This window comes from Curcuma longa, chromosome 4 (assembly GCF_044706935.1).
Source record: "Curcuma longa cultivar G26 ecotype Majalengka, Jawa Barat chromosome 4, ITB_CL_G26_1.1, whole genome shotgun sequence".
NCBI lineage: Eukaryota > Viridiplantae > Streptophyta > Magnoliopsida > Zingiberales > Zingiberaceae > Curcuma > Curcuma longa.
This window is the reverse complement of record NC_133864.1, coordinates 18,738,290-18,754,253: the sequence shown is the minus strand read 5'-3', so window position 1 is coordinate 18,754,253 and position 15,964 is coordinate 18,738,290. Positions and strand designations below refer to the sequence as shown.

Here is a 15,964-nt window from a genome sequence, read left to right as displayed (position 1 = left end):
CTATGCTTCGGGGGCATCACATGTGACAACCAAATTTTTAAAAAGAAAACTTTCTCCACTCTATCACAATAACATGGACCTTGGCCAATTCATTAAAATCAACAATAACCACATGGATATGAAATTAATGTTAACAAATCATCTCTAACCATGAAGTGAGAAACAACTCACTTAACTAATTATTCCATACAAAAGAACCTTTCAAATTCCCTCTTTTGAGCCATTGTAATTATTCCTAATCTCCTCCAAGAACAGGAAGAACACAACAATCGAATAAAATGCCAAGTAGTACTCGTCGCCTTTTTAGCATATGTTGAGCACATAAGTGTCATCGCGAAGGGGGGATTCAAACTCAAGATCCGATCTTGCAATTAACTTGGGAAGACTTTACCAAGGGAGCTAGCTATATGACACCATCAAACTTACTCGCCATCTTTGAGAAGAAGTTGAGATCATAATAAAAGAGAAGTGATCATGGAACCGAAGAACTACAGTTTGTTAGGGTAAACAAAGATGCAGCACCTTTCAGATCATGCTCCTGAGCCACTTGATTCACTTCCTCCTTTAGCTCCAAACTTGAGCCATGACATCACATAAATAATTTTAGTTAGTACTAATGATCACAAATTGCCATTGATCCAAACTAAGAATAAATATTCTTATTTTATTCTTAATTAAGAAGTTGTTAATTAATAGAGTTTGTAATCAAACATCTAATGAAAGATATGAGAAACAATTTCTTTCTTGGAGAAAAGAAAAACAACATATTTTTTTTGTTAAAGGACAAATTAGTATATGAAATAGCAATAACAACAATCAAATTTTTTTATCTTTTATATATTAATGCATATATTTATTTTTCTAAGTTTTCACTTGTAATCCCACGTTCTCTAATATTTTCATCTCTCTCAAATCAAATTCGTATATGAAAGAAAAAAAAAGAGTAGTGGATCAAAATTAAATATAACGTGGATTATTATATTAACCTGCGTCCATGGAGATCGTAAGATCCATTAAGACCACAGCTGGAAGCAACATTGTTCCTAGATGAATCTCCATCGTCATCAGCAGCTGCAATCAATGTTCTAACCTCAAACATGTCCACCAATGGCTTGACCTCTTCTTCATCTCCCACCATGCATGGCTGTTGTTGATGCTGTCGAAGAGTGTTCAACATATTATCACAAACGTCATTGTGGTCGTCGACGCAATTAGTGCCGCCGTTGATGTTCAGATTATTGTGATCGTCGCCATTGACGACGTTGTCGAAGCAGAAGTAGTTATTATTGTAAAATTGTTGCTGCTGTTGGGTCAGGTGGTTGATGGGAGCGGAGTAGAGATTGGGGTCGTAGATGTTGACGGCGTCGGGGTCGACGACGCAGACGTCTTGAGCGGCGCCGGGGGGGAATGGACCGGGGCCGACGACGTCGAGGTCGACGGCAGCGGCTGCCGCGGCGGCCTGAGCGCGGCAGATGGAGAGCTGGCGGTGGACGAGTTGGAGCTCGGCGAGGCAGTGCTTGATCTGGCGCTCGAGGTCCTCAACGATGTGGTAGCAGCCGCCGACGGGGTCCTGGGCGCGCATGTCGGACTGGAAGATGATGGTGCGCATGGCGTCGTTGCGCTGGACGGGGTCGAGGTTGGCGATGATCTTTATGATGTTGCTGACGCCGAATAGGCGGTGGGCGTTGAGGAACTTGTGCTGGTCGGTGGCGGGGAAGTAGGGGGCGAGGGTGCAGTCGGGCTTGCAGCGGCGGCGCTGGTGGCGACAGGCGGCGCAGGCGGAGTTGGCTGTACCGCTTTGCCCGGAGGAGGAGGACGTGGTGGAGGAGGACTTGGTGGTGGTGGAGGTGGTGGTGGTGGTGTTGGACGTGGAAATGGAAGGGCTCATAATGGACGTATAAGAAGGTTAATTAGTTGTTAAGGGTGGGGCATCGAAGGAGGAGGCGGCGGCGGGGCCGGGGAGATCGACCGGAGGCGGAGGAGGAGGAAGTGGAGGAGTTGCCCGTCGTAATTGGTGTTATTCTCGGCATGCAGCCGATCGCGCCGGGCGGCAAGGGCGTAGGCTAAGAAGGTGGGGATCGAAGGAAGCCCTAATTAATCATTCGGTTGGGGGGACCACGTGGCAGCGCAGGGGAGCCCGATGACCGATTCTTCCGCATCCAATCTTACGTGGATGGAGCACAAAACTAACTAACTGCCTCATGCTTCATTCCCCTGTAATACATTCTGTCTGGATTATCGTGACGGTTAGTTATTAATTAATATGATTAGTGGCCCTTACAAAAATAGTAAGAAATAATTATAGATTCGCTCTCGAACTTTTGCAAATTCTTAAAAATTACTTTCTAAAAATAGGAGTAGCCGTCGGGAGGAGGGTGTTGCGACTGATGGCTAGAGGCCGACTGCCCGCCTTGCAGTACACGTGTGCGGTGGCTTCTTACCTCCGAATTCGGAGTAGGGAAGCAACGCGTTTTTGGTACCCAAGTTTTTACCCCGCTTTTTCAATTGAATGGGGGAATTTTTGCTGTGGTAGGAAGGTGGAAAATCGGGTTGAAAAAAAATCGAACTAGTGATGCGTAGTCCTCCGGATTTACTAATTGGGCAGAAGACCGCACGTCTTCGGAATTAATCAGATCCAGATTTGGATATTTAGATAATAAAAAAATAAAAAATAGCATGAGCATAAACTTCTGAGGAGAGAATCTATGTGAAATTAACTTTTCCAAAGCTACTGAATGAAAGAAAGTGTGAATAAATTTGGAATGTTGATTAATCAATGGCAAAGAATTTTTTTTCCATATTAGTTTTGTTTTTAAAAGAGACCCATTTAAGGGGAAACCATGGTTTAAAAGGAAAAAAAAAAGATAGATTTTCAGATCTTTTTAAAACTTCTATGATTTTTATGGAAATCTCTAATGACTTTTTTACACTACATAGTGGTGAGAAATCTTTTATATTAATATTTTCATTTGTCCATTGCCCCCTCTAGTTGATTAAAATTAAATCAAATTGAATTAATTAAAATTGAATAAATTAAAATTTATTTCAAACGAATCAACTAAATTTTTAAATAAAAATTAAATAAATCAAACATATAAATATCAATTAATTCAATTAAAAATTAAATTAAACAAAATTTTTAAATATTATAAAAAATTTATCCATTAATTAGAGATTTATATATTTATTTATTTAAAAATTTATTAATTATTTTTTTAATATTGATTCATTCAATTTAATTAAACAAGAAAATTTAAAATTAAAATCTAACGGAATGATTAATTTTTTTTAAAAAAAATAATTTTAAAATAACAAAATTAAAATTTTAAATTTAATCAATTCAATCAATTTATTTAATTTAATCGAACTCATACCTATCTCCGAATAAGCTCATGTTGTGTCCAACACTTGCCACTCGCCTATCTACCATCCCACCACTAGTAGCTAACTAGCTCGCTTAACTATTGTCCAACACATACACATTGCTTAACACCCAACATTATCTTGAAACACGATTTATGACAGCGAATCCCCCCAATGCATACTTCCATAGAGGAAGATTAGAGGGCATATCGGAGGCTTTCACTCCTTTCCACGTTATAGTAGTGCGAAAATCAAGTTCTTGATGGACGTGAAATTAAGAGGAAAATGACAATTACAGAGTGATTCAAAACCCTTAACCTACTTTTCATGCCTTCAATCGATTATATTTCATCTCCAACTTCTCAGGCCTTCAGTCAACTCCATAGTTGGTCATATCCAATCGACTGTTGGTCATCCAACACTTTCTTTTGGTCGACTTTGTAATTGATTGACAGGCTCGAATCGATTGTCGAGATAAATAGACCTTAGATAGTCCTATCTTTACTTAGTTTTTAATCACAATAAACTTATGCAAAAGCTTGAGCTTGAGCTAGTCAACAAATTGTGACAAGATCTAAAATTCCCTAAAAGAAGGCTTCACAGTTGAGTCCCTATATTGCCCACCCCTACCTAAGTATCATATATTTACCCTAAAATGAAACGCCCTAGATCACATTTACTCTTATAATCTCTCATGCCACTAAATCTTCAACTTTGTTGGGTTGTTGAACCATCAAATACAATAAACTATTCAAGCTCGATTTTGTCATCCTACCAATACTCCATGCCATTGACTATACCTAGTTCTAAGAACTTGAGCTATCAAATGCACCAAGCTCCTGAACTCGCTCTATGCTCAATCCCCTAGAATCCTCTGAGCACCTCCAAAGCTTCACCATTCGTCCTAGGCTATCAATCCTTTGAGCACATGATCTCCACAATCAAACCGACAACCACTCAATCATCCATGCCCTAGGAGCTCCTCTAAAGCTCCAATACTCATTCCAGGCCACACCGAGCAAAAACCCCAACTGAATTTCATCTAGTCAACAAGATCCACGAGCTTCATATGTAATATTTCAAGTCCCTGCACAATCATATTGTCAATATACTAAAAATATATAGTCAAACTTCACCACACAAAAGTATTGTTTCCCCAATAAGACTAGCAGACACTCTCCTGTAATAAAGCAACTTGCGGGTATATCGTTGAATGAAATACCATCTGATATATTATTGAATATAAAGAGCAATGATAAATCCCAATTAATCTCATTGACTATCTCTGAAGATGACCGATCTGACCCCACGGAAATTTCTCACCGACCACCAAGGTAAAAAATACTGGGCAGCGGCTAACCCAGACGTCCAGCATTTTTTGATTGCGCTCCCCATTTGAAAAAAAATTCCTACAAATATGCCGTAACTGAGGATTGAACCGCAAGTGCCTAGGTGACTATCTAGATGTCCTACCACAGCACCATTGCCTCGGGACCAAAGAAGGGCATTCCCAAATATGATATGTATTCCACAGGAAGGGCATTCCCAAATACTCTGCTTCAACATGAAGTTTTTGAGACCAAAGAAAAAGTGGAGAGTTACGGGTGGTATCTTCCGAGAATGGTCAATTCCCAGAATGGAGGTGGATCTCTCAAAACATCAATTTATACTCATTGGCAAACTAAAAGAGTTTTCAACACATTATCATTCACTTCACCAAACTAGAAGAGGTTGATTGCCTACTCACCAGTGATCTTCTGGCTTGTCAAATACTTCCAAACCCGCAGGAGTGCCTATTCACTGAGGAAAACAAAAGAGGAAAAGAGTTTAGCTAGGAGTATCTTAAAGAAAACATTTATAAATTAATGATTTTTAATACATTATTTTATGAAAATATTTTAACTTTGTCTATCAGCCCATATGATCATGCGGATATTTCTATTGACAGAGGAAGACAGCAGTCATACCATTGCTAATTCAATAATCACAATTTTTGTTATCTAGATCTCTTGCTGAATGTCATATCGGTGAACTAGTACCACTGAACTGATACTGAAAGATAGAAATATCATACAATATAATCATTCAGCTGTGATTCCAACTCAATGAATGAATGGTAGTTTGAGCTGGATAGTTAAATATTCCATCAATGAAGATAATAACACTTTACAAATCATTAATTTTTGTCAAAACATTCTACTCTTCAGATGCTTGAGTAGCATTACACACAGGCTCCTTACTGCAGAAATCCTTCAGGTAGAAGCAGCAGATGCTGAAGATAGTTTTTCTCGAGGGGGTACTCTTAGCAGAGTCTTCATCGAGTCATATGCAGTGAAACCTATTGCCACAGAAGGAACGACCTGCAAGTGCCGAAATTGTTTCCACTCAGAAACGTCTCCATATGATGTAACATGCAAGCTAACAATTGGATTGCTATTACCCTATGTTCCTCTAGAAAGGAATTTGTTCTTACTACATGGATTGGCAGTCTTAAAGGTATTAAGACGCTTTGAAATTCATAATGCGACATGAAAGTGGTTGCCCCTCAATCTTCCAGATATATGTGTTACATATCCTTTTACTTTGATAAGGTCAAACAAACTGAAAATGAAATGGTGAATGGGATCTCTCCAGCAACACTACCTATGTTTTCTGGTTGCTTTTATCGTCCTTGTTTGATAGTAACTGACTAATATATGACAAACTGAAAACGAAAGATTTAAATGTTATCTCTCCAGCAGCAATCCATAAGTTTTCTGGTTGCTTTTAACAGATGCTGTTTGGTTGTAACTGATTAATATACATGTGTTTCATTACCTTAATGTAGTTAAGGCTTAGACCAGCAAAAAGTTGTCTCCATCCTTGAGTCTGGAGAATGTACGAAAGCCCTTGCAGTGTGCCATTGATGCATGGACCACCAAAATGATTTAGTTGTTGAGTTTGGACCTTGAAGCATAAAAAATACTGATCAGAAACCCCAACCTTCATAGTATTATCATAACAATAAGTATATGATACCAAGGAACAGCTAATCGAGCAAAAGAATTAATAAGGCAAACAGGAAATATAATGCCTGCATTTGTCTCCTAATGACATCAAGCGGATAGGTGAGAGTCTGTCCAAATAAACCAGATAAAGCCCCGCATGACAGGCGTAGAACCACAGACGTCTGATACTGTTCAGGTACACGACTCTTTAGATCTTCATAAATGTAAAACTTCAGACCAGCATAAGGAATGATACCAACAAGAGTAGGACCTGCAACACCAACAATAGAACATGAAAAACTAATACCCAATTTCACCTGAATTACTTGATTACCTTTAACAACAAGAACTGCTACAAAGTTTTGGTGCACCAATTTTAGAGATATTGACATTAAAAATAACAGTGGGTGTTTTGTTCAACTTTGCAGTTACAGAACATGAAAGCATAATTTATAGATCACAACATCAAAACAAACACTAGATGACATTTATCTACCAGATCTTTGTAAAATGTTGGTAAATTAGAGGGTGTGTCAAAATCTTTCCATGCATCCCAATTCACTGCCAAATCATCCATTGTTGCCACATCAGTCCCATGCAACATCTCTCCACTCCATGGATTGTGGTTTGCCATCTCGTCATTGTGTTCTCCCTTTCACTAGCTCCATAAATCAGTGCATTCATCATCTTCTCCCTATTTGCCCGAGCAATCATTATCTTCTTCTTCATACTCACAGCCAGACATCGAAATCTGAATAGTCATAAGCAGCAGCATGATGATTAGCTGCTACATGTTCAAGTCCTTCATAGGCAAGCTTCGTCCATGCCAGGACCAGGATTAATAATGTGGATCTTGTTGCTGCCAACACTGAGCATGGCTGTCTCATTGTCAAAGTGCCCACTATTAACATGGTGGATGTGACAAGAGCACAGACTCATTGTTCTCATTGCCATGGCTCAAAATCATTGCAGGATTTGATTCCTCCATGAAATAGAGTTGGAGCTAAAGCTCCCTCTGATAGTCTCATTTGAAATTTTTGTATTCCACTGGGCTCTCTTATGATTAACAACAAATAAATGACTACTATTTTAAACAAGAAAGGCACTCTATTTTTTCTCCTCTTTGAGTCCTTTCTTTTCTGTATATCCCCTCACTCGAGGCATATTAATTTAAGTTTCCCTTTACATTAAATCCCATTATTAGCTCTCTACTTATCAAACCATATTTCCATAGTTGGGTTTGTTTTGGTATTTTTTATAACCTTTCTTATTGCTTGACTTGAAGATTTAAATGGTTTGTTAGAGCGTCTGGTGAGGATAGATCTTTCTCCAGCAAAGTTAAGATACTCCATCCTCCCTATTCATTTGCTAAGATAGCTTCTATTTCAAGTTTCAAATAAGAAAGGTATTGCAAACTGGGTAAGAAAGGTTAAACAAGTTTATGAGAAATAAGGAGAGACTGAGAGTCAATATTGACTCTGTTTGACCATACTATCAACCATTTTCAGTTATGCTAAGAGTGAATTTAATACCTAGAAGGAATATCTAAATCTTGTTTGATCAGCTTTATGAGAAAGGTTAAACAAGTTTATGAGAAAAAAGATGACTAAGAGTCAAACATTGATTCTGTATGACCATAATATCATCCATTTTCAGTTATGCTAAGAGTGAAATTAACACCTAGAAGGGAAATCTAAATCTTGTTTGGTGATCTTTATGAAAATATTGTACTTATTGTATCCTTTTCAAAATTTGATAGAGGACTAATGTCTGGTATCCTCTTAGCTTTTTTGTGAATAATATCATCCATTTTCAGTTATGCTAAGAGTGAATTTAATACCTAGAAGGAATATCTAAATCTTGTTTGATCAGCTTTATGAGAAAGGTTAAACAAGTTTATGAGAAAAAAGAAGACTGAGAGTCAAACATCGACTCTGTATTACCATAATATCATCCATTTTCAGTTATGCTAAGAGTGAAATTAACAGCTAGAAGGGAAATCTAAATCTTGTTTGGTCATATTTATGAAAATATTGTACTTATTGTATCCTTTCAAATTTTGATAGAGGACTAATGTCAGGTATCCTCTGTTAGAGTGTGGAGCCTGAACTCTCAAATGTGGACCGGTTCGTCGTGGATCGATCTGTGTGGTCAGTTCTGAATTAAGGGCTTTTTCGTCTTTGTAATCCTCGATTATGGTGTCCTAACCTCCCAGTATATAAGGTGGGGCGGTTTCTCCTTTGTAGCGTGGGATATTCCTGATATATAGAATTAATTGTTGTTGTGGCGGTGGAAGAAGGAAGGAGTTGCCTCCAAACCACAAATCTGGTGTTCTTCTTCTTCCTTCTTCATCTCCTCTACAATCTCTACGTGTGGGTTGTGTGCGAGAGGGCTGCCGATCCCTGACCAACAACTGGTATCAGAGCAAAGTTTCAAGGGAAACAGTGGGAGTGATGGCAGCGGATGAAGGGAAGGTGAGAATCGAGAAGTTTGATGGCAAGGACTTCGGTTTCTGGAAGATGCAGATCGAAGACTACTTGTATCAAAAGAAGCTGCATCAGCCACTTCTTGGAACGATGCCAGATGGTATGAAGAAAGAAGACTGGGATCTTCTGGATAGACAAGCTCTCGGGGTTGTTCGCTTGACGTTGGCCAGAAACGTCGCATTCAACATCGTAAATGAGAAGACCACAGCAGGTCTGATGCAGGCGTTATCAAACATGTACGAAAAACCATCTGCTTCCAACAAGGTACATTTGATGCGTCGTTTGTTTAATCTGAAGATGACCGAAGGTTCCTCGGTTACAGATCATATAAATGAATTCAACGTGATTACAACACAGTTGAGTTCTGTAGAAATCGATTTTGATGATGAGATAAAAGCCTTGATTCTTCTGTCCTCCTTACCTGAAAGTTGGAGTGCTACTGTGACGGCTGTTAGCAGTTCTTTACAGGATCAGAGTAGCGAACTAAGTTTTAGTTCTGCCTTAAACACTGAAGGCAGGGGAAGAACAAATCAGCGTGGACAAAATTGGAATAGATCCAAGTCCAAGAAAAGAAGTCAGTCTAAACCCCGTGGCGATGGTTGCTGGAATTGTGGTAAGAAAGGCCATTTTAAAAGGGATTGCAGGCTCCTAATGAAAAAGGATCAAGGGCAGAAACAAGAAGAAGACTCTGCTAACGTCATGACAGAGGAAGTCCAAGATGCTCTTTTTGAGTGTTAACAGTCCCATTGAATCCTGGATTCTAGATTCTGGAGCATCTTTTCACTCTACCTCATGTAAAGAAACTTTCCAAAATTATGTTGTTGGCAATTTTGGGAAAGTTTATCTTGCAGATGATGAGCCTCTAGATATTGTGGGGAAGGGTGATGTTCAGTTGAAAACAACAAATGGGGCTGTATGGAAGCTAAGGAATGTTAGACATGTTCCTGGCTTGAAGAGAAATCTGATATCTATTGGTCAGCTTGATGACGAAGGATATGTCACTACCTTTGTTAATAGGTGCTGGAAGATAACCAAGGGTGTTATGGTTATAGCACGAGGCAGCAAGATAGGAACTCTGTATATGACTGCAAATGACAAAGACTTAGTGGCAGTGACAAATTCAGAAGAGGATTCCAAGATCTGGCACTGCAGACTTGGACACATGAGTGAGAAGGGAATGAAAATGATGGTTGTAAAAGGGAAGTTAGGTGATCTAAAGTCCATAGATATTGGACTGTGTGAAGACTGCATTCTGGGAAAGCAAAGAAAGGTCACCTTCTCTAAAGCTGGAAGACGTTCTAAGCTAGAAAAGTTAGAACTTGTACACACTGATGTGTGGGGACCAGCCCCTATTCGATCCTTAGGAGGTTCACTATATTATGTCACCTTTATTGATGACTCCACTCGGAAGGTATGGGTTTATTTTCTTAAAAATAAATCTGATGTATTTTCTACCTTTGTGAAGTGGAAGGCTGAAGTGGAAAATCAAACTGGTGCAAAGATCAAGTGTCTGAGGTCAGACAATGGAGGAGAATATAGCAGCAAGGAATTCAGAAATTTCTGTGCAGTACATGGCATTCGTATGGAGAAAACAATTCCAAATACTCCACAACAGAATGAAATTGCTGAACGTATGAATAGAACTCTAAATGAGAGAGCTAGAAGCATGAGGCTACATGCTGGTCTACCAAAAACCTTTTGGGCAGATGCAATTAACACAGCTGCTTATCTAATTAATAGAGGACCCAGTGTTCCTCTAAATGGTGAGCTACCAGAAGAGGCTTGGACCGGTAAGGAGGTAACTCTCTTACACCTGAGAGTATTTGGTTGTGTTTCATATGTGCATGTTGATTCGAATGACAGGGACAAGTTAGATCCTAAGTCAAGGAGATGTTTTTTCATTGGATATGGTTCTGATGATTTTGGATACCGCTTCTGGGATGATGAAAGTAGAAAAATCATTAGACAAAGGAATGTTATATTCAATGAAAAATTGCTTTATAAGCATAGATCTGATGTGAGATCTGAAGATGCAGGTCAAGAAAGTCAGAAAAGTACACAAGTTGAGTTGGAGGAAATTTCAGAAGAGGATGTGCTGAGAAGATCTCAAGAAGATCATGAGAATAGTGCAGTACAACCAGAGGTTCAACTGAGAAGATCAAGCAGATTGCGCAAGCCAACTGAACGATTTTCTCCTGCAATGTATTACTTGTTGTTGACCGATGCAGGTGAACCTGAAAGCTTTGATGAAGCTATACAGGTGGAAGATTCAGTCAAGTGGGAGTTGGCAATGAAAGATGAAATGAATTCCCTATACAAAAATGAAACTTGGGTGCTGACTGAACTACCACCCGGCAAGAGGGCACTGCATAACAAATGGGTTTTTTGATTAAAAGAAGAACATGATGGCAGCAAGAGGTACAAAGCAAGGCTGGTTGTGAAAGGTTTCCAACAGAAGGAAGGTATTGATTACACTGAAATTTTCTCTCCAGTTGTCAAGTTAACCACTATTAGATTAGTGCTAAGTATTGTTGCTGCTGAAAACCTGCACCTAGAACAGCTTGATGTAAAAACAGCTTTTCTCCATGGTGATCTGGAGGAGGATATTTATATGGTGCAGCCAGAAGGTTTTCATGAACATCATAGAGAAAACCTTGTTTGCAAACTGAACAAAAGCTTGTATGGTCTGAAACAAGCTCCCAGACAGTGGTACAAGAAGTTTGATGGATTCATCTGCAGCAATGGGTTCATTAGATGCAACATGGACCATTGTTGTTATTTTAAGAAGTTTGATAATTGTTATATCATATTGCTATTATATGTGGATGATATGCTCATTGCAGGATCAAGTATAACAGAGATCAACAAGTTGAAGAAGCAATTGTCAAAGGAATTTGCTATGAAAGACTTGGGGGCAACAAAACAAATTCTTGGAATGAGAATTGTGAGGGATACAACAGATGGTATTCTGAAGCTATCTCAAGAAGCCTACATTCAGAAGGTGTTGGGCAGATTTAACATGCAAGATGCAAAACCAGTCAACACTCCTCTAGCAAGTCACTTCAAGCTATCTAAAGAGCAGTCACCAAAGACTGTTGAAGAGTGTGAGTCCATGAAGAAAATTCCTTATGCATCAGCTGTGGGGAGCTTGATGTATGCAATGGTTTGTACCAGACCGGATATAGCACACGCAGTGGGAGTTGTGTGCAGGTATATGGCAGATCCGGGCAAACAACACTGGGAGGCAGTAAAATGGATTCTAAGATACCTGAAAGGCACTTCAGGTAAATGTCTTTGTTTCAGGAAAAATGACATCATTTTACAAGGCTTTGTTGATGCAGATCTTGGTGGTGATCTGGACACAAGAAGAAGCACCACTGGTTATGTTTACACCTTGGGTGGGACTGCAGTGAGTTGGATATCACAACTTCAAAAAGTTGTTGCTCTTTCAACCACAGAAGCAGAGTATGTTGCTGTCTCCGAAGCTAGCAAGGAGATGGTGTGGCTAAATAATTTTCTGAAGGAATTGGGCAAGAAACAAAACAGCAGTGAGCTGTTTTGTGACAGTCAAAGTGCAATTCACCTTGCCAAGAACCCTGTCTTCCATGCAAGGATGAAGCATATATAGCTGAAGTATCACTTCATCCGTGGGTTGATTGAAGATGGTACTCTATTGCTTGAGAAGATACGAGGGACAGAAAATCCAGCAGACATGTTGACCAAGGCGGTTATAAGAGAGAAACTGAAGCTGTGCCAAGCTTTAGTTGGCCTCCATGAATGATTGATGGAGGGTGCCACAGCCAGTTCTTTCTTTTGCTACAATGAGGAGAATCAAGACTTTTGAGATGCCTGTTATTGTTTGGAGTTCAGACTCCAAGTGGGAGATTGTTAGAGTGTGGAGCCTGAACTCTCAAATGTGGACCGGTTCGTCGTGGATCGATCTGTGTGGTCAGTTCTGAATTAAGGGCTTTTTCGTCTTTGTAATCCTCGATTATGGTGCCCTAACCTCCCAGTATATAAGGTGGGGCGGTTTCTCCTTTGTAGCGTGAGATATTCCTGATATATAGAATTAATTGTTGTTGTGGCGGTGGAAGGAGGAAGGAGTTGCCTCCAAACCACAAATCTGGTGTTCTTGTGTTCTTCTTCTTCCTTCTTCATCTCCTCTACAATCTCTACGTGTGGGTTGTGTGCGAGAGGGCTGCCGATCCCTATTTTTCAGCATCTGGAAGAATCTATTTATACAAAGGAAGAGGTAGAATACCCTTTGGTGAGTGACTATGATATTTGGACAAGATCGATCTGGGACGTTCGATCTAGAGGGTTGTAACTCTTCAGATCGACCTTTAATCCTATCCATCAAATCTGGAGAGTTGTGATCCTCATATCTCCCTTTGGTCATCAGCCGTCAGATCTGGATTCAAAAATTCATTCGATTTGACGCTTCAGATCAAGCACCATCACCAGCGGTCAATCGCGATTCTTCACGATCCAACGCTCCAGATCACATCACATGCGATCCATCACCTCTTTGATTAACGGTTGTTATCCGTTCGTCCAGTCAACAGTCCGGCCATCTCTCCCTGCCCACGTGGATGCCACATAGGCGCCTAACACGTCACACGAGTGCCACGTAGGCACTGCCACATTTGCTGGAGCATAAATTTAAGCTCCTCAATGCTCCTCGCGACGACGTGCAAAGTGCGCCGACAGAGCGCCCATTACGCGCGTGGCGGGCTTGTAGGTGCGAGCACTTGCTCGCCCGTGAGAAGAGAACACATGGATTTTTTGTGTTAATTTCATTAACACAGCAACATTAATAAGGAAGGAAAACTCATCGAAATTCTCCGATGTGAGACTATTCCCCATGCACTTCCTTATATAACATTAATTAATAATTAATATTATTCTGGGCCAACTTTAAACAATTAATTTCTCATTCACCCTTAATCGGTTTTGAGCAAATTAATAGTCTAAATCTATCTACACGAAACGTATATTTCGATTTTGAAATCAATTACGACTTTCATCGATTGATGGCACCACGATTTTTGCACAAAACCATATTGGTCAAAGATCCAATCAAGAGTTTCATTATATCCTTTCTTTCTAAAATCATTGTATGGTATCTCATAGGGATAAAACGGTATAGAATAAAACTAATAAAGCTAGTAAAAGAAAGATACAAGATACGGTGGAATGACTAAATATGGATAAGATATAGCAATGGATCTTATTAATCCTAATGAATGATCTTGTGATTTCTAGTAAAGGAATAGAATATTTCATAGAAGTAGATTCATATGGGTACTTATACATTCAGATATAAGTATACTAGGTTTAGGTTGCAAAAAAAATTGTTTTTTCGTTTCGCCGGGAAAGTACTTTCCAAGGAAAATGGCCCCTTGGGCACCTAATCGTTATGTCATAATAGATCCGAACACTTGCCTCGGATTGACTTCAATATTACGTAATTGCCGGGGTTATTAGGACTTGGGTCTCTTTCTTGGGCGGGACACCAAATCCATGTATCTTTACCGATTAACCAATTTCTCGACGCTGGAGTTGATCCTAAAGAAATACCACTTCCTCATGAATTTATCTTAAATCGGAACCTTTTGGCTCAACTTTATCCTAGTTTTGCCGAGGGAGCAACCCCCTTTTTCACCTTGAATTGGTCAAAATACGCAGAATTTCTGACTTTTCGTGGAGGATTAGACCCAATAACAGGTGGTCTATGGCTAACCGATATTGCACACCATCATTTAGCTATTGCTATTCTTTTCCTGATCGCAGGTCATATGTATAGAACTAACTGGGGCATTGGTCATGGCCTTAAAGACATTTTAGAGGCTCATAAAGGTCCATTTACCGGGCAGGGCCATAAGGGACTCTATGAAACTATTCCATTAGGAACCGCAGACTTTTTAGTCCATCATATTCATGCATTTACGATCCACGTAACTGTATTGATACTACTGAAGGGTGTTCTATTTGCTCGCAGTTCCCGTTTGATCCCTGATAAAGCAAATCTTGGTTTTCGTTTCCCTTGTGATGGACCTGGAAGAGGGGGGACATGTCAAGTATCCGCCTGGGATCATGTCTTCTTAGGTCTATTCTGGATGTACAATTCCATTTCGGTAGTTATTTTCCATTTCAGTTGGAAAATGCAGTCGGATGTTTGGGGTACTATAAGTGATCAAGGAGTAGTAACTCATATTACAGGAGGAAACTTTGCGCAGAGTTCCATTACTATTAATGGGTGGCTCCGAGATTTCTTATGGGCACAGGCATCTCAGGTAATTCAGTCTTATGGTTCTTCATTATCTGCATATGGTCTTTTTTTCTTGGGTGCTCATTTTGTATGGGCTTTCAGTTTAATGTTTCTATTCAGCGGCCGTGGTTATTGGCAAGAACTCATTGAATCCATCGTTTGGGCTCATAACAAATTAAAAGTTGCTCCTGCTACTCAGCCTAGAGCCTTGAGCATTGTACAAGGACGTGCTGTAGGAGTAACCCATTACCGGCAGAAGAAGAAATCTTTCCGATGGAAAGGGAGGCAGAATAAAGCGCGAACGACGAGAAACTGATGAGGTTCCTTCGCATCCGAATCGACCAACGCGAAGAGAAGATTCATAAACACGGAAGGAGATTGGGAATCGAAGCGCAAAAGCCAGGTACTTTGGGCAACCTAGCAATCGATCAACCCATAGATCAAGCTCGATCCCTCCGATTCACATAGAACAACAGGAAGAAGGGATCATGGAAGCGAAGTGAAGGCCACGGAATTGGAAGCGGCTTCTCCTTCCCTTCGCTTTGAATCGCGTCTGGCACCTTCTTACCGAATCGGCTCACGGGACGCGAATCAGCAGGGACTAGCGATGTGCCAGGCGGCGCGTGGATAGAGGTTGGGAGATCTTATGCGACCTCGCTGCCGGCGGCTGATTCGATGTCACTAGGAATGCTTATATGCGGACATCAACAGGCACTTTTTTGAACGAGCGATCACATCTGCGCCGTCCATTACGATCCTGACGGTGGAACTGCGAGATTTACACGGCATCGCCTTCGCCAGCTGATCGATTCGCTTTGTTTAGGATCTTTAGATTATTTATCGGCAACATTTCAAAA

The 15,964-nt window shown here is 40.1% G+C and overlaps 3 protein-coding genes across 3 annotated transcripts; 1 reads left to right on the top strand and 2 right to left on the bottom strand.

The window, feature by feature from the left end:
- Window positions 1–472: 472 nt before the first annotated feature.
- LOC141827226 (uncharacterized) lies at window positions 473–1,888 on the bottom strand. Its single transcript, XM_074714459.1, has 2 exons — window positions 987–1,888; window positions 473–575 (listed from the first exon to the last, which is right to left on the bottom strand). The coding sequence occupies exons 1-2, from the start codon at window positions 1,886–1,888 to the stop codon at window positions 473–475; spliced, it is 1,005 nt and encodes a 334-aa protein (XP_074570560.1).
- Window positions 1,889–5,615: 3,727 nt separating this feature from the next.
- Window positions 5,616–6,984, bottom strand: LOC141827225 (mitochondrial carrier protein CoAc1-like). The gene is made up of 4 exons (XM_074714458.1): window positions 6,837–6,984; window positions 6,437–6,621; window positions 6,181–6,345; window positions 5,616–5,723 (listed from the first exon to the last, which is right to left on the bottom strand). The coding sequence occupies exons 1-4, from the start codon at window positions 6,982–6,984 to the stop codon at window positions 5,616–5,618; spliced, it is 606 nt and encodes a 201-aa protein (XP_074570559.1).
- Window positions 6,985–14,307: 7,323 nt separating this feature from the next.
- LOC141827224 (photosystem I P700 chlorophyll a apoprotein A1-like) lies at window positions 14,308–15,423 on the top strand (the record flags this gene model as incomplete). Its single annotated transcript, XM_074714457.1, has 1 exon — window positions 14,308–15,423. A coding segment is annotated over one exon (1,116 nt), but the record flags the coding sequence as incomplete, so codon positions are not given.
- Window positions 15,424–15,964: the final 541 nt, after the last annotated feature.